The sequence below is a fragment of the Antechinus flavipes genome, chromosome 2 (genome assembly GCF_016432865.1).
Source record: "Antechinus flavipes isolate AdamAnt ecotype Samford, QLD, Australia chromosome 2, AdamAnt_v2, whole genome shotgun sequence".
NCBI classification, from domain to species: Eukaryota; Metazoa; Chordata; class Mammalia; order Dasyuromorphia; family Dasyuridae; genus Antechinus; species Antechinus flavipes.
Window position 1 is genome coordinate 612,445,939 of NC_067399.1, and position 20,010 is coordinate 612,465,948.

General features: G+C 35.6%; 1 protein-coding gene across 1 annotated transcript in view; it reads left to right on the plus strand.

The window, feature by feature from the left end:
• The window catches only part of ENTPD1 (ectonucleoside triphosphate diphosphohydrolase 1), a 119,144-nt gene extending 107,659 nt beyond the window's left edge, over window positions 1-11,485 (plus strand). Inside the window, exon 10 of the mRNA XM_051981755.1 lies at window positions 4,235-11,485. Within this exon, the coding sequence (XP_051837715.1) occupies window positions 4,235-4,441 (207 nt within the window). The 3' untranslated portion in view covers window positions 4,442-11,485. The remainder of the gene's footprint in view (window positions 1-4,234) is intronic.
• The last annotated feature ends 8,525 nt before the right edge of the window (window positions 11,486-20,010 follow it).

Genomic DNA, 20,010 nt, shown 5'->3' on the forward strand with positions numbered 1-20,010 from the left:
AAATATGAAGCAATTTTATCCAATAAAGCAGTTAACATTCATAGAGTATTTGTTTTTTGTTAAGCAACAATCAATATTAGTTATCTTTACAAATCAGAAAACTGGGCAGATATAAATTAATTTACCATAAATATAGCTAATACATTTCTGTAATTGAAATATAGAATGGTGAGTTTAATTAAAAAAAAAAAAAAAAAAACACTCCACACTGCCATGCTGGATGCTGCCAGAAGCACCCAGATTCTTTTCCACAGTTGCTGGATAGAACCTGATAAATCTGGGGTGGTTGGAGAAAGAATTTCAAAAATGGTGGAGTTTGATCACCCATTGCCTTCCTCCAAGCTGGGTTGGGCAGGAATTTTATGCAAGGTTTTGAGTCTACCACTAGTAAAACTTTCCTACAATATTTCAGCATATGGGAAAAGTTAGGAAATAGTGATTCGGGTGATAACAATTTCATCAGCAATCCTGAGTCTACTCTTACTCCAATCTGGGGAACTAAAAAATTACTCCAAACAAAATAGAATTCAAAGAAAAGTTAGGAAGATCTGCTATTTTCCTAATTGTTGTTGTTGTTTTTACTAATTTCCAAATTCCATAATCAATTTTCTCAAAATTTTGAGGAGACTTTGCTTAGGCGTTTTGTTCATGAAACTTTTGAGAATCTGTAAGATGTTATTTTAATTTTATTTTCTAACTCCTTTTTTGTTCATTTTTTTCAACCTTTGGACAGAGGTTTTAAATTCACAGAAAGAAGGTTAGCTTTTTTAGGAATTTTTTCAGCATACAAAGTACAGTATAGAGGTTTTTTTTCTGCCTGGTTGCCTTGACTCTTTCCAGGCAACAAAATCTAGCATACACAAAAAATATGACACAGACATTCTGTGCAGAAACATATAGACACAGACAAAAATGACATGGAAGAAGATTGTCCCAACTCTGTATGATGCCATAAACTTGAAAAATAAAAATAAAAAAATCTTACCCAGTTATTATCAGTTGTACATCCATTCTTTTACACACACACACACACACACACACACACACACACACACACACATTACTATTAAAGAAATCTCCAAGACAGGAACTGTTTCAAAAAATAGCAAATTTGCTATCTGAAAAATATTAAGATCTTGAGCAGTATACAGTGTAGCAATAATTGCATAATTTCTTCTGCTGTCTATATTTAAAGAAAGTATTAAAATATATATTTAGTAGTAGTATTCAAAGACAAGGGCAAGGAGACGGAGATCTTGAATTTTTATGCTAAGGAGGGTTTTGACAGAAAAAGAGATGAGTCTTTTAGGTATGCAAAAGGGGTTTGGTATTGCTGAGTCATATTAAGTTTAGGACTTTTTCAAATCCTACCTCTCACATTCAGCTTTCCTGGAGATTTGAGGCAAAGTCTACAAACTAGGTTCTATTAGTAGGTGGAATACATATACAAAGAAGCTAACTTTTGTTAGTCAATCATGGAAATATCCATTGATACTTAATCATAAATTGTAAAATCTGTAGTTAAAAATATTATCAATTGGATCTTAGTACCTAGTTAATAGAACTTTCCAATCATTATCAGAAGCTAATAAAGATTTTTTAGAGTATGGCTGATGAACTATATGTGGGAGGTCTCTGGTTAATTGCAAAAGTCTTTTTAAAGCTTTTAACAAGAATTTATTATTCCTTTTATTGCTACAACTGGTCCTAGCTTTTTTGGTACGATTTCTTTTAGAATTTGGATTAGGATCTCCCTGTAAAATCTGAAATAATTTTGTCAATTCATGTGTTTCCAATTTCAAATACAGTTTTAGCCAATCGATATCCCTCACCAATTTTGTGGTAATCATTTGGAGTAACCAAATCATCTTTTCCAATTTCCATTTTAGAATTGCCTAAAATTAATGATAGATTGCATCCAGAATACTTCCTTTTTTGTACTCCCAAAAACCTTCACCACCCCGAATTTTTTATTTTTATATACATATTTTTAAATTTTATTTTTATGCTTTTCCTATTTTTATAAGGTATTATTAATATTGTGCTATTTTTCCCCCTATTTATTTAAGAAAATACCATAGTGAAGAGTGGCATAACAATAAATGCATATTTTCTCAAAAATTCAGAATAACCTTAAACCTTGGCAATGCTTATAAACTTCATCCTAAAATAAGACCTAGCATATCAGAAGGAAGTGGACTGGAGTGAGTCTCTAGAGGGAAGAGAATATATTCCCATGTTCATAATTAAAGCATTTATGAGAATTTGAGAAAAATTATAAATAGTAAGTTTTTCTGATTTTTCAGCAGTCACTTGAAAAGTAGAAGAAAGATATTTTGATTTCCTCCCAGTTAATGCTTTTTAAAATCAGCATTAGCATTTTAAAAGGCAGTTTGTTTCAATGGAGTTTTAACTTGCCTCTCTATACTGATTGAAAACTGGCTTGCAATCTTATAATTTGAATTGGATTATTTAGATCAGGAGCTGGAAAGACTAATTGCATTTTGAAAGGAATATTCCTCTTTCTTTCTTTAGCTCTCTAAAGTGTTTCGAGGAACTAGCTCCCTAGGTATAAGTATATGACTTCTCTTCAGGACTGAGTCTAAGAGAGAGATCCCAATGGGATGCCTGGGGGAGAGGAGAAGGTGCTAATTCTTCCCTCCTCGCAGCATTCAAATATTGTAGTCTCTGCTCCCCTGTCTTCCTCCAGAATACAGATAAAAACTGATTAAAAGAACTGTCTCTGAGGGTTGGAGAAATATTCCAAACAGAGAATACAGAAATTGGAAGAACTCCCAATCCTTTCCCTTTAACTAATACTTTCAGATACTATCCTCAGTCCCTGCTATCCAGTTAATTATACCTGATTCCTAATTCAATATGTGTACTATATTGATATCAGCTGGACAATAATCAATCATCTTACAAATTTTATCTTATTACATATATATATTCCTATATGATATCTGATGTTTTATATTCTCTATTTATCTGATATTTGATATCCTCCCCCATGTCAGCCTGGTGATAAACTATTTCTGATGTTAAATTATTCCTAGGGATAAAGTGCCTGTTAGTGATGACCTTTTCCCCACTTTATCCTCACTTTTTATTATCTAATTCCCCTCTTACCTGAATATATGCATACACGATTCTAAGAAGGTGTCTTTCCACAGAAACTCTGTCCATTCATGTAGTTCTGTCCCTGTTTCAGCCTCCATGAAAGTCCAGCTTCAGGTGTGTTATTGCAGGAGTCAGGCGCAGAGAATTCATTATGTACTCTTCAAATTTTGTTGATCAGAGAGACAAATATACCTCCAAATGCTTATACACTTGATACAAAATACACTTTTTGATATTCCTGTATCTTTTCTAACAAGTACAATCTTGATGCAAATGATTGAGTCTGGATCTTGGCTATTTTGACAGAGATGTAAATAGTTGAGATACATATCAGAACAAAATTATCATACCTTGTCCTCAAGTACCTTTCTCCCAAATGCCTTTAGTTTTCCTTGTATACTCCTTTTCCTGTCCTAAGTTCAAAGGTATATGTTTAATCCATTATATAGCTGATCCAAAAACTCAGCTATTGCATTTTGCTTGAGTTGCCAGGTTTCTTATCAATATATCAATAAGTATGTCTCTGCTATTGTACGGAGAAAAGGTAAATTGGTGAGCTAAGCTACCTGGAATAGATTCTTACTTCCTGGCCCTCTATAGTTGGGGACATGTGGAATATAGGGCACATGGTAGAAAAAAAGCAGAGCACAGGTTGAAGATTTCTCTTTCATGCACCCCAAACTAAGAGTCTAAGTTGGAGATTTGACCTCCATTCTCCTGAGAGACTAATGAGAAAGTCTGTATTCCGAATTGCTGCTCAGATTCACTGGGGTCATAAAATCTTAATTTCTACTTTCTGACCTTTAACTAATTTCCTAGCTTTAAATCAGTGTAAGACAGTTGAGAGTATAAAATTCCTAAGCTTCGAAAATATTATTGGAACCATGTTTCTTCTAAACCATCTCTCCCTCAGGGCCCCTTGCTACATACAATAGTTACTTACTGAATGCTTGTTAAATGGAAGAATGGTTTCTGGATAAACGTAAATATGGGTAAGGTTGGTGAATGATCAGTACAGAGGTCAGTGGCGGATTTGTTTGTGTTTTAAAAGCAAACCCTGAATAACAAAATGTCCATCTTGCCCAATCCCTTCCCTTCTTTCTGCCTGCAGATCGGTGAAAGTGATGCTGGATGGACTCTGGGTTACATGCTGAACCTGACCAACATGATTCCGGCCGAGCAGCCTTTGTATCCGCCTTTCTCCTATTCCACGTACGTCTTCCTCATGGTCCTCTTCTCGCTGATCCTGGCAGCCGTGTTCCTCCTCGGCTGGCTCGTCTTTCGGAAGCCTTCGTGCCTTCGGAAAGGAGCGGTATAGCCCGCCGCCTGGGCCCCTCGCGGGAGGACGTTTCTCCCTCGGCCAGCTCCTGCCGCGCTCCTTCGTGGGCGCAGTCCTTACCAGCACCAAGCTTTCCTTGACTTCTGCTGCAGAGCTTTTCTGAGGAGGGCGTTTTCTGGGAGGGCGATTCCCTCCGTCTTTCCTTCTTTCTCCTGGGTTTTTGTGGGTCACGAGGATTCGCCATTTTCCAGAACCTTGCTTTATTGGGTTGCATTCATTTGGAAGAGAAGCGATGATAAAGCTACAACTCAGCCCCAGCCGAGGCCTGTGGGACGCAGGGCGAGGCTGAAAGGGCTGCCGGGCGCCGCATCTCCGGAACTGGCGGCGTTGCCTCGGCTTTCCCTCCATTCTCCGGCCTCCCATTTATGAAGGGTAAATGGCGCCTCCTATGGTCTGTAGGGAAGGTCTTCCAGCTGGACCAGGATTGGCCAAGGCCAAGTATCCCGGGTCATCCTCCTCATTGCTTCCTCCTCATTGGATGCAAGCTCCCGGGGCCGCCCTGTCTTTGCCTGCGCAGATTTTGTTCTTAGAGCTGCTAAACATACAGACGTTCCAGTCCTAGGGCCCCCATCACAGTGGATATGTCTATGTCAGGAGTAAACATATCGTTTCAACTCAGGGTTGGGAAGAGCATATCTCACTGCTGTGCCAGGCCTTAACACGGGGACAGTCAGTCACACCAGCTTTGGAAGAAGTGGAGAAATCCCTGCCAGCTGTAGGGCAGCGATTCTCCCACTCTTTCATCTCAGGACCCCTTCACACCCTTAAACATTGAGAACCAGGGGGGTGGTTCTCAATTTTTGATCGTGTGGATTAAATCTGCCGATGTTTGTGCCATATTAGAAATTAAAATGTCAGTGTTATTAAATTCCCAGACTCCTGGGGGTGCCTGGACCACGCTTTGAAAACTGCTGCTATAGAGCAACAGGCTATTAGGTTGTCATGACAGTCTGCATAAGGTTAATCGACATGCTTCAAGAAACAATGATGCAGCCCTTGCCTTGGGACCCATTTTCTTCTGCAGGAGATGAGTGAGCTCTTGTTAATTCTGGGTAGGGTGGGAGAAGGGAAGCGAGTAAAGAATCTCTGTGTCACTTTCCTCCGTGAACTATTACAAGTGTTGCCTCATAGGCAAGAGTAATGGGGCATGATTTTGACCTTGTTCCAAGCTCTCTGACGGTTTCTTCAGTGGGCTCATTTTTGAGTGGGTGTCGCTTTTCCCTAAGAACAGCACATCTTTTCAATATGTCCAAATGGTAGAAACCTGTGAGGAAGAAACCACTTTCTAGTCTATAATCATCCCCAGCTGAACCAATTTGATCTCAAACAGGAGTCAGATGCCAAATCTGGACATTTTATTTCTCTTTTAGCATAAAGCAATCAATCAGTGATGAGAATCCCCCTCATTCCTGTTTGCCTTCTTCCCCAAGTCTGCTGTGCAAAAACTAGTCCTCCAGGAATACTAAATTCAAGGATGAAAAACAGACAAATATTCACCCCAAGCCTGTGAGATTTAATTTACACCTTCGGCAGCTCCATTTGCATAGTAGCACAGATAATATATGATGTTAATAGTTTCCTAGGCATAGCTCTTTAATGATAATAACAATTCATCATGTTTACTTCATGCTTTATCATAGAGTACTGCATTATCTTATTTGAGCTCCATAACAACTTTGCACAAGATTATTTGCCTCCATGTTACAGATGAGAAAAGTAAAATTTAAAGAGTTTAAATGCATCAAGGTCACACAGCTAACCTGTGGCAAAATTGAGATTCAAATTCAGGCCTTCTGACTTCAGGTCTAATGCTCTTTTGCTCTATACCATTCATTTTACATGGCAATATCATGAATCTGCCACCTCTAAACAGTATTTGATAATGATGCGAGAAAAAATTGAGAGGCTAAATAAACACTTCTTACCATCTCATTATTAAGTATCTTGCCCAACTCATTGTATTCCAAAGTCAATTTCTTACAAACTTCATTATACTGCGTGGTCACCCAGAAATTCAAGGGACAAGCTACTTGTCTCCACAAATCTCAGAAAAAATTATGGATGGCAATAGGTCAAATCTCTGCTCAGTTCAAAAACCCAGATAGAATCAGGTTAACATTCAGGGACAGGTAAAGGTAGATAAATATTTTGATATTACTTCTAATTGCAATTCTTTCTAGAACCATAGCTCAAGAGAATGCTCTGATTTGATAATCCCTTTTTGTAAGGCAGGGAAGAGGAGGCTGTATGTATGAGTGGTTTTCTATTGGATCACAAAAGAAAATTCATAGTAATCTATATATATGACCAAAAAACCCTATATAACTAGTGGAGGGCACTTTTTTCTTTAGAGAAATAGAAATTAATACAACTAATATGCTTTTAATATTAAAAATAGAATACACAGAAGTTTGTTAATAGAATAATTTTTGTCTTTTTAAATAGTATTTTATTTTCCCAAATATATGCAAAGATAGTTTTCAACATTCACCTTTGCAAAACCTTGTGTTCCAAATTTTTCTCCCTTCCTCTCCCTTCTCCCATCCCAAAGCAGCAAGCAATCTGATAGAGGTTAAACATGTACAATTCTTTTAAACATATTTCCATATTTGTCATGCTGCACAAAAAAAATCAGATCAAAAGGAAAACAAAAACACGAGAAAGAAAAAAAAACAAGTAAATAACAAAAATCTGAAAATACTACAGTTAATACATAATTTTAAAGTATATATCATTTCCATATTGGTGTTTATGAGAAAGCTAGATCTAGGGTAAGGAATGACAAGCCATTCAGAGCAAGAAAAGAAAGAGGTAAAGTAAAATCTAGGGCAGAGAGAAAACATCTTTTCTCCCACTTCCCCTAATGGTGGGAGTTATGTAAAACCTTATTTATTTTTGCCACAACAAATATTGTGATGTAGCTTCCACTTGACATTTATTGCATTTGAAATTTGAAGTAATTTTTAACTAGGATTCTAATATTTCAGTTAAGAGTTGTTGTTCAATTTTCAGGTTTTGATGCTTTTTAAGTGAGAATGAGTACCAATTATTTGGTATTAATACCTGAATATTCTGACAATCTCAGGAATACATGGGTGTATATACATATGCATACATATAAAAACATAGAATATGGGAAACAAAGAATATGGATATTAGTAATCAGTAATTAGTAATCAGTCTAATTAAATTATAAATAAAATTAAATTGATGAATAATTATTCAATTCAGAAACATATATTAAGCCCCTGATGTTTAAAGCACTGTGCTAGGCACTGGAGGGGAAGGGAAAGAATAGACAAAAAAAGACTAAAAAAATTAGTCTTTAACTTCCAAGTATTTCTATTCTACTAAAGACAGGACATAAGGAAAGAAAGGGGAAGGAAAATGCACTGTCTTCTTAGAGCAATATACATAAAATAATGAAATCATAAGTCTATTAAATGTCATTCTTAGCTAAGTTAAAAATACAATTGCTTGTTATATCTGAATTCCAAAAGATGCTACGTTAGAAATCAGTCTTCAACCTTTGAACCTCAATTGTCATTAGTACTGAAATATGACAGTAACTCAGTGTTAGCTGTGAAATTGCTTATGCCAATTAATCCCATTAATAGATCCAATTTAGAAGTATATTCTTTCTAATTAAAGATTGCCTCTCTTGCTTAGGGCCATTTTCTCCCCTGAAGGGTCTCTTCATGGGCTTTAGTCAGAGTATTTCCCTGTAGTTTATATGGTCTCATATTTAAAACTGACAAAATTTCTTAAAGATTCATGTATTTTCTTTCTCGTTTATGCATGCAGTGCCCTGTGTAAAACAAAAAACATTTCAGTTTAACAAAGATACAATAAAATTTAACAAAAGTGGTTTTGTCATATGCATAAATATGTTTTATTAGTGGGAGAAAGGTGTCCAGAAGACATTTTATTTTTGCAAATTTATTATAGGCTGGATCCAAGTACATAGACATGGGTCCCACACCCTTCCCTGTAAAAATCAACATGAACCTCTAAGTCAGGTGACATCATTGGCTTGGTCTCATGGATTTTCTCTGAAACAAGGATGAAAAGAACTAATTCACCTTAGGCTTCCCTGAGTGGTGCTGGACCTCTGATCAACACATAATTTATAGAGGTGCTGGCAGAGGATAACCATATTTAGAAGCTTTGCAAAGGTCCTTTTATTAAATAAACCTAATGGTAGTTAGAGTGGATGTGAACATGATGTAGATTTTCAGACACTATGTGTGTGTATGCACTTATGCATGATCTGGTAGTATTTAATAGCATAATAATGGCATTACTGATGGAAGCAAACATGTTAGTGGACTCCATATTTTTCTATTGTGAAAAGACATCCTGCATAAAACATCATCTGAAAAGTTCCTTTTTATGTTCTGGAATGAAGTTTTCTGAGAAGCTAAGGCACCCCTTTTCCCTTCTATGACTTGAGATGACAGAAGGGAAAAAGGAAGGCACGAAATGGGAAAATGAGGGGAAAAAAAGGGAAGGAAGGAAGGAAGAGTGGAGAGGATGAAAGGAAAGAATTTGTAGAGAGGCAGGGACAGAGAATACTGGTAACCATGCAGATACTTAACTATTCAGGAAGTCTTGTTAGAGGAAAGAATCATGCTAAAAGAACTGTATGTAAGAAAATTGCCTAAAAATCTAGTCTCTCACCAGGGGAACCCTTGGTTATTTACTGTTTCCAAAAATGCACTGAAAATTTATAGAATAGGCCTTTTAAAAGTGTCATGGTTCTTCCCTCTATCTCAGCTCCCTCCAAAAAAGTTAGTGGTTCAATCTTTTCAAACATCATTTGCCTTTTTATTATCCTTATAGTAGAAGCTATAGTGATTCCCAACTGCATCAAATGTAAACTCTCAGTGACATTAAAGATTCTTAGAGCAGTTTATTGGATTGATTTTTTAATAAAACATCCATTCTAGCTCATAAGGTGCTTGACATATAGTAGGATTTAATAAATGTTTTTGAATGAATGAATGTTCTCTTCAATAACTGACATCTGAAAAGTGATCCTAGTCTTTGCTTAGGAGACAAGAGTTCAACAAGTATGAACACAGAGCATCCATTGATTGATGAAAAAGCTTAAGGAGGAGGGTAAGAACCATTGGAGCAGAACAAAATATGGACATGATTATGTAAACTGTGTAATGACTTCTATTTGAAAATAATGGGAAAAAACACTAGTCCCTTTAATGTGGAGAAGATATTTTAAGTTATTTTGATATAAAAATGTAAGCATGATGTTGTGCAACACTAAAAATGGTAAGGAATATTAGGTCTGAGTTAAATGAATGAATTTCTAGTCACTTTGCCTATACTTCAAGCCACTACCAGTAGGTGAACAATGATGCCCTGTTATGTAATTTAGGTTTAAATTTCACATATTGAATTTTGGAAATGAAAGGAATCTTAGAAATTTTTTAGTCCAATTCCCTTGTATTTGATAGGTGAGAAAATGTAGACCCATTAGAGTTAAATGGCTTGACCCAAGTCACTCATCCAACCAAGTACACAGTTGGGCCTATAGTCAATGTTTCCTAATTCCTGAAGTTTTTTTAAAAGGTGATTAAAATAGGGTTATGTGATCCACTTTGAATGCTTTTCCTACAAAAAAAATATAATTTTATGTTAAGAATTTCTTTTGAACACTGGAATCCATAGTATTCCAGCTACATCAAAAGTTAATTTAAAAAAATATATAAATCCCTAAATACAAATGAGCAATTCTTCCTAATAGCCAACTGTCTTAAGCTTTTACCCCCTACTTCTAGGCTTCACCAGTACTTTTTGATACCTTCTCATTTTGAAATAATTATCTCTTTAACACCCCTTATAAGAACACTAATTGCTCAATTTTTTAAAATCACTTTGCCTGCTCTTTTATGCTTTGCCCTTACCACATATTTCTGGACTATTATTTAAAAAACCATAAACTTCCCTACATGCCAGACTCCCAAAACCCAGGTGAATTATCCTTCCATTTAATAGCATGACTTTTAATAATATTAATATTTAATACTGTTAATGATATAAAATGATAACTGACTTTTCTGTACCACTATAAAATATGCAAACAACTTATACATAATCTTTTATTCTCTATGTTAAGAATCATCCAGGAAAACATCATATATGAAATCAGGTTACACCTATTTTCCTACAGGAATCAAGTTTATAGAAAGAAAAATTTTCCTAATTGTGTTTTCATAAAAGGTGATTAGTAGATTTCATGACAAGAAGTCAAGAAAATTATGACATTACCTTCCTGATGATGGAATGTGGACATTCTAATGGCCCAGGAGAACCCCGGTTGTGGCTTGAAGCACTGGGTTTTGTTTCTACCCTCTACTTTTGCTTTCTATATCTCAATTCAAAGCAATGACCCAATCCTAATATGTCACTTGGTCAGTACTGTTATAACATCTTCTATTACCTGAGACTTAAAAGGGTAAATAATAAGTGGCAGTCATGACAAAAATTCAGGTCCCCAAAAATTTAGTTCATTAATCTTTCCGATATGCTATCCGTGGAGCTAATGGTAAGGAAAAATTCACTACAGAAATGATGCCCTAAAATGCAACTATACTACTAATTAATCATATCTTGTTTTGTTTTTGTTTGGTTTTCTCTCATCTTTGACTCTTACCATTCCTAGACCAAGGATTTAAATGGAAACTTGAATCACAAACTGTGGCTTCAAAAGGCCACTAATTGAATAGAATCACCAAAATTATAAAATTTCAAAGTAGGAAAGAATCATGTGATTCAATTTGTACCTGAATAGGAATCCCCTTTAATAAGTGGGCCTATTCATCATCCTCTGCTTGAAGAACCTCAGTGATGAGGAATCCCCTGATATAGTTCGTTTTACTGTTGTTGGAATGGATGGGGGAAGAGAGGAGGAGAAATAATTGAAATCTGTATTTTTGTCACTTCTATTTGCTGCTTGGAGTCCTGCCTTTTGGAGTCAAGAACAAATATAATTCTTTTTTCTAATGCTGTATCATGTGTAATTTTGTTTTTCTTCCAGACAGTTGTTAAATATTTGCCAACATATTCCGACTCTGAGGTCATGAGTTTGGGAAACTTGGTGGATGGTAATATCCTTGGAAAGAGTAGGGAAATTTTAGGGATGGGTGAGTTCTGGGAAAAGGATGATAAATTGAGTTTGAGATATAACAAACATAAGACAAAGCCCAGGAAGTCCAGACATGTCGAAGAGAGAACTGGCAGTGCAGGACAGGATATCAGAAGTATTTGGGTTGGAGAAGAACAGAGGAGAGGACACCAGACCTTGAGATGCCCCTGGATAAAGGGCAGAGACAGATGCTAAACCAAACAAGGAGGCTGAAGAAGAGTAATGAGAAGTACGAGAAGTATCATAGAACCAAGGGAGGAGAAAAAACTGTGAGAGGAGTGAGTGTCAGATGCTGGAGAGAGGTCAAGAAAGGTGATAATTGAGGGGAAAATCCTTATTTTATTAAAAAAAGTTATGAGGCTGTTGGGAACTGGAGAGATTAGAAATAAATCTGTGGTTAAAAATCAAATAAGGGTTGAAAAGTTAGTAAGCAAAGAAATGGAAACAATAAAATAGATAATTTTTATGAGTTTCATAGTGAAAGGGAAGGGAGATAAATAGTAAAGATACTGAAATAAAGGAATCAAGCAAAGAATTTTTTTAAGAATTGTGGAGACTTAAGGATAAGTAGGGGAGAAGCCAACAAAAGGGAGATTGAAGAGAGATAAGGGAAATATCTCTGTCCTGAATTCAAAGTTGCCCAGTACATATGAAACATCTTATCCCTTTATCCTATTGCTGTTTACATCCTATAAATCTCCATTCATCTGATACTCATTGTGGGTTAAGACAGCAAAGGGAGAAAAGAGGCCAGATTGGGATTTTGGATTGAGAAAATGGGAATAGAAGAAATTAATGGTAAAGATGAAATGGTTCTGGTTGAATGAGACAAGAAGTAGTGCTATTATCCCTATTTTATAGATAAGCAAACTGAGGCAGAGCTAATAAGTATCTGAAGGTAGATTTGAACTCACAAATTCTTGATTTCCCTCTAAAAATATTTTTTTCCAATTATATGTAAACAGTTTTCAACATTCACTTTTACAAGATTTTGAGTTCTAAATTTTTTTTCCTCTCCTTTCCCTCTTTCCAAGATAGCAAACAATCTGAGGGTATACATATATAATCATATTAACCATATTTCCATATTAGTCATGTGAAAGAAACAACAAAAGGGAAAAAACATGAGAAAAAAAATTTTTAATGGAAATAGTATGCTTCAATCTGCATTCAGCCTTCGTAGTTCTTTCTCTGGATGGAGATGTCATTTTCCATCATGAGTCTTTTTGAATTGTTTTGCCTCATTCCATTGCTAAGAAGAGATAAGTCTATCATAGTTCATCATACAATATTGCTGTCATTGTGTACAATGTTCTTGAACTCAGGTATTCTCCAGAGAATACCTGTATTCTCTGTAATGTGTGTCAAGTTACTAGCTCTGAAGATGCATCAAAGATGAGATACTAAGCAGGTAGCTGGGAACAGATTTCAGCATTTTTTAGTGCAAATGAGAGTGTTTGGGTCTGATCTCATTTGAGACAATCCTCATTGCCACCTTCCTTTCCCTCATCTGGTGCTGCTTCGAGTTGGCTTTTTGGCAATAAGCAAGCAGAGATAGGGGAATACAGAGATACTCACTTCTGTAGGAAGTCATCTCAAGGCTACTGCTACAAAAATTTAGATATAGAAAGACTAGCTTTTCAGGATAAATATATAGAATATTTCTATAAGCCTATGCCAAATTTTATCTAAAGCATACAAGATTGCTAGTTGTTTTGTGTATATGTAGACAGGTAATTATTTTAATTTAATACTTTTTTTTTCTTCCCTGTAACTAACCCATTTTGCCAAATAAACTATTTCTCCTCTATTATCTCTTAGTAAATAATTCTGTATTAACCCAAATCTATGCAGCAAAAGTATAAATCTATACTTAACATTCTGAGATATTTAGGTTATCTAAGTTTCAAAGAAGTATATACAACAAAAATATGATCTCCCTAAATCAAATCAGTTTCCAATAAACACTGTTTTTTATGTTATCCATGTAAACAAAATGCAGAAATATGAGCCAGATAACAGTAGTTAGGGGAAGGAACATTTTTTTAAAGCACCTACAACTATGTGTCATGTACTATTCCAAGTATTTTACAAAGATCTCATTTGATCCTCACAATTACCACCAAAGGTAGGTGCTGTTGTTACTACCATTTAACATGGGGAGGGATGGGGAGGATACAGACAGATAAAAATTAAATGGCTTTGCCCAGGGTCACACAACTGGTAAATGTACAAGTTGGATTTGAACTCATATCTTACTGACTCCAGACTTAGCATTCCAGACACTGCATCATGCCATACTAAAGTACTATAATATATTCTATATCTATTTAGATGAAAATTGGAGGTGGGGGGGGAAGAGAGGGGAGATTTGTGAAGGCCACAGATGACATGCAAAGACCACTTGACTTCGTGGTGACAACAGAAAAATACTGTCAACATTTTTGGCAACAGAAAAAGTTTATAAACTCAAAAATGGCTAAAATATACATGTAGTATTATATAATATCAACATATTTTATCTTTTAATATCATAAATATATACTTTTTTCCAAAACTAAACTAAGTAAAAAGTTAAAATTTGAGAAAAGAATGTGACAATCAGCACACAATACACAAAGGCTAGAAATGTAAAGATATATTTAAAAGTTTAATAACTCAAAAATGCATAAAATATATATGTTGTTATGCATAATGCCACTTTTCAGTATATATTTTACTATGAGTAAACAGAGACAGAATTTTGTTTTTCTTAAAATTAAGTTTGTAGTAAAAGAACCATGTTTCTACAGCCAAGTATGTTTATGGCAACCTCTCCTGTGATATCTTGTGATGATCTTGTAGTAATCTTTGCATCTTGATTTTTCATATCTTCACCAAATATTTGACCCAAATTTTACAATGAAGTACTGTAATTACTCATAAAAGAAAAAATGAAAAAAAAATTAAGACTTCTTCTCTGGTACAAAGGGAATGTCAAAAACTTTTATGTGGATTTTCTAGATCAGGGAGGTACCATGCCCCTAACCCTTTATGTAAAAAGAATAACTGCATTTCTTTTTTTTTTTCCTTTCTTTTTCTTTCCCATTGCCTAATGTAGTGTCCCGCACAAAGTAGGGTTTGAAAAAAATGCTTGCTTGCTAATTTCAATACTACAAATTTATTAGTAGGAAATTTCATTTTATTATGAGTTTTCCAACCAGAAACAATTCCACAAGCATATACAAGTAAAAACACAATCTTAATAAATTAAACCAGTCTCCAGCTTAAAAATAATTAACTTTTGCACTTCAAATTTTCAGCTTTTTTATAACATATCTTCAGCTTTTTTTTCCTCCATAGGTATTTACAAATACTCAAACAAGCTTGAGATAAATATATACCAAGAGAAGCTATTTTGACAATAATAGAAGTTTTCTATTTCCATGAAATGCAAAGATTTCTCTTTTTTCCCCCCAATAAATTTTGGTCCATTAACAAGGTAAAAGAGACAAATACAAATTAAAACAATCATATAGAAAATGAAAATGAACACAATAAGCAATTCGGCTCCAGCTGCAAAAACTGTTCTCCTTTTTTCCTTTTCTAGTCTAAAATCTAAAGGCTAACTGTAATTGTAATCATCATTAAGACAATTTCTCACACTTATTTCACATTTTGTGGCTTTTGCCTGTACAAAAGTCACTGGAAATAGTCATTATCTTCATTTGTGCCCCCACAACTAACATTTATTTAGAGCATTAAAGTTTGCAAAACTCTTTAATGAATATTATCTCACTTATGCTCATCATAATCCAATGAGCTAGTTGCTATTATTATACCCATTTTACAGTTCAAGAATCAGAGGCAAGGATTGGAGGGCTGGGGGAGAGAGTCAGTTTCTCACTGCCACAGCATGCTGAGGAGAGAAGACTGCAGGTTCCAGACTCCAGGAGTCCAGGATCCATCTTTGATGAGCCGCGTGGCAGCTTGCCTGCCTCCTTTACTTCTTCTAAAGACTAAGTAAGGACTTTGACTGATCCTGACTGACTGATTCAGAGGCCCTCCAGAGAGCTAGGCCAGACGTTATAGAAAACTATGACTATATACACAGATCTGCCTTATTTTTTCTCTCTCCACTTCCCTCCCCCCCCTCATTTCATGAATTTCTACCTGGCAACTTATGTCAGTACACAAATTCTCCACCAATGTCTTTGTTATAAGGACAATGAGTTCACATAGTACTTTAGCTTACAAAGTATTTTCTTTAAAGCACTGAGGCAATATAAATTTGTCCCTTCCCACCCACGTAGGAATGAATCTTCAGTAAAACATGAGCAAGAGCTGACATACAGGCTAATAGACTGGTCTGGATACAAGGATGGCAGTATCCCATCCCTATCAAAAAAAAAAAAAAATGCTACAGTCATTTTAGGATTTAAGGGAGAAAGAATCAACACACCCATTTTGGCTAAGGTCATGCCCTTTCCTCCCTTATACCTCCACAGCATTTTCTAGATAAAAATTCAAGTCTATCTAAACTGTTTCATAATTATTCTAGTCATTTGCTATTTTTAACACATTTTAACAGAATATTCTAATAATTGGCATATTTCCTTCTATTAAATAATCAAATACATTGTCTTTTTAAAAACAAAGTCTATTAAAAAATTACAGAAAAAGAAAAATATTAACATTAACAGCAAAATGTCCATTGATCAAAATGCTGCATTGTATAATGGGAAAAGCAGTGGCCAGGGAATCAGAAAACCTGAGCCACAGCTTTCCTGGAAAAGTCACTTAAGACTTTCTATCCTCAGGTTCTTTGCCTGTGAAATCGTTATCTCACAGGTTGGAAGTATGTGCTTGCACAGACTGGTTTTGCCCAATCCAGCCTCAGCCAATTCCTCCTTCAGCTTCCACCAATAATGCTCTTAAGTAGAATCTGTTTTTTTTTGCATTGGATGCAATGATGGATTGCACTGAACTGGGGCCTAGCCTAATTAGCTGGTGATACCTTATCAAAATGAAACAGTAGGTCTTGTCTATAAGATGTACATATCTTCTATAGGGTCATGCTTTGAAATGAAAATAAATCAGTGGAATGTAAAAGGGGACAGGCAAGGAATGCATGGAGGGAGCAGGATAAAAATGATGAAATCAACATTCTTCCCATCCCATCACCAAATGAGAACCTACGTTTGTTTACATTACTATTGAGATATCTCTCTGCCTCTTGGGGTAGGGGTGGGTAACAGGGCAGAAGACTAGGACTCCTGATCGGGAGACGGGGAACCCTAAGAGTACTGGAAATGTTCCTGCATAAATCTGGGCTAGATTGTTTTGGCCTCATCTGAATAGTATCCAATGAACATAAGAAAATTTCACCTAACAATCCAGGAGATTATTGCTCCTACCTTTAAGGGGAGTGATGGAGCAATTACCTATCTAGAAGATATTCCATTTGAGTGGGAATGAGGGAATCACTTCAGATATAACCCTGTAGGAGAGGAGGATACTGCTAAGGAATGACTGAAATGGCCTAGAAGGCTAATGGAGGAGGCTCATTTAGGGAGAAACAATTTTTCTTCTAAATCCATTGATTAGGGATTCTGTATTTTGTGTTGGAAAGATGATCTCAATTTGACATGCATCTTGGAAAAGGGGCACAGGTAAGCTTAAGAGTCAATCTGGAAGCTAAAACGATGGTATGGAACACAACCAAGTTACCTAGCCAACTGATGTTCAGATGGCTCCTCAGTCTAGCTGAACTGTTTTCAGGCAGCAGAGAAGACCAAACAAAAAGGTGAATGGCTATAAAAGAAGTTTAACTTGGTTTTTTAAAAATGTTTTTGACTGTATTTCAGTATAAATAGCTTCAGTTTTATGCATTTTGTGTAATGCATTTAGCTGTTTTATTCCGAGAAGGGCTCCAAAGGTTTTACAAGACTTCCCAGGGAAGCCCTGACACACTCAAAAAGAATTAGAGCCCTTGACTTAGAAGAAAGCCTGTAGCAGATTGGGCCAATTGACTGTGGAGTATTGGACATAAGAATATCTTCAGATGAGGTTTTTCTTTTCCTGCTGTAGGGGACACCCACACAATTTGTGCTTGGGGAGGAAACAGTGATATTTGTGAAAGTAAGGATCCATTTAAATACTCAAGCTCCTTCTAGGTAGATTGTCCCATTGACTGTTTTTGTTTTCCTGACACTTAGCACAATGCCTAATATAGTGAGCACTTGAAAATTTTTGTCGATTCAGAACATACTTTATTATCTTTAATGAGCTTAAATCATTAAACCCAAGTTAGGATAGCCTAGGAAAAAATTTGGTAGAAGCAGACCACTGTCTATAAATTATGAAAGACTGAATAAGGGGAGAAGAATTTGAAAAGAGCACATCTCTCTGTCTCTCAGGGGATGAAATAAAAATTGCAAATAAAATAGTAGTAAACTTGATTGTGATTTCTAGCAAAATTCTATTTTTTTAAATAACTTTTTATTGATAGAACCCATGCCAGGGTAATTTTTTACAGCATTATCCCTTGCATTCACTTCTGTTCTGATTTTTCCCCTCCCTCCCTCCACCCCTTCCCCTAAATGGCAATCAGTCCTTTACATGTTGAATAGGTTACAGTATATCCTAGATACAATATATGTGTGCAGAACCGAACAGTTTTCTTGTTGCACAGGGAGAATTGAATTCAGAAGGTATAAATAACCCGGGAAGAAAAACAAATGCAAGCAGTTTATATTCATTTCCCAGTGTTATTTCTTTGGGTGTAGCTGCTTCTGTCCATCTTTGATCAATTAAAGCTCTCTTTATCGAAGAGATCCACTTCCCTCAGAATACATCCTCAAACAGTATCGCTGTTGAGGTATATAATGATCTCCTGGTTCTGCTCATTTCACTTAGCATCAGTTCATGTAAGTCTCGCCAGTCCTCTCTGTATTCATCCTGCTGGTCATTTCTTACAGAACAATAATATTCCATAATGTTCATATACCACAATTTACTCACCCATTCTCCAATTGATGGGCATCCTTTCATTTTCCAGCTTCTAGCCACTACAAACAGGGCTGCCACAAACATTTTGGCGCTTACAGGTCCCTTTCCTTTCTTTAGTATCTCTTTGGGTCTAGCAAAATTTTAAATGTGTGTTAGTAAAAGGCAGGCCAGTGAACATATACAAAAGGAAGCAGTATTAATAAAAAGCCATAATGGCTTCAATTTATGTAAGCTGACTCAAATTTATTTCCTTTTTTTTTTTTTTTTTTTTTTTTTGGATAGTTTCTAAACTGGGATATAGGGAAGTATTCTAGATATAATTTAGCAAAACATATGAAAAAGTCATTCTATCTTTGTGGATAAGATGGGAAGAGATGGGCTAGACCAATAGAGTAAGCTAGATTTAGAAGTGGCTAAATGATTAAATCCAAAAAGATGTCTTTAATGATTCAATCTCATCTTGGAGAGTATCTCCATCAGAACACTCAGAAGTCTAACCTTGATCATATGCTCTTTTAATGTCATTATTCAATGACTTGAATAAAAACAGAGATAGCATGTTTACCAAATTTGCAGATGACACAAAGCTAGGAGGGATAGCTAACATATCAGAGGACAAAGTAAAATCTCCAACAATACTGGAACATTAAAACATTGAGCTGAATGTAATGATATAAAATTTAATTTTAAAAAGTTAATTTCACAGGAACTGATTTAGGTATCTAATGTCAAATTAAGATCCCTGTCAAATATAACCTTTAAACATTGTGGAATGAAAAATTTTTAACCTTTCAAAGGCTGAGGCAGCTTTTAAATGAGTTTTATTGTTATGTAAAAATAACTTTGATAATTGAGATTCCAGGAGCTGACTGCCTATAGACTATTATAAATGTGGTTGAGAATGATAGTTGAGAAGTCAGGACAAAAGATGTTGTTTTAGGAATTCTTCCAGTAGAGGTAGTGGGTGAAGATATAATGAGATGAGTCTCGGATAAAGTGAGTATATAAGGAGAGTACTGTGCTTGAAATAAAGGGAGACAGAAACTGAGATAGGAGGCATTAGAAATATATAACAAGGATATGAATCAAACTTTGCAAAGGAACCAAAGGTCCGTGGAGATTCAGCTAGATGGTCTTCAAGAGATCAGTTTTCAATAGGTGGTGGCAATCACTTTGCAAAGATTTAAGAAGAAAATGAGAAGCAAGTAGGTATAAACTCCATATTCTTGAAGTTAGATATGAAAGGAGAGAAAAAGGGCAATAGTTACAAGGAGATATGAATTTTTTTTCCAAGATGTAACTTGGTGCTTGACTCTGCATCCTAATAATCTTGCCCACGAAACAACAATATCAACAACAACAAAACCACAGGATTGGCAGGTGAGAGATAAGA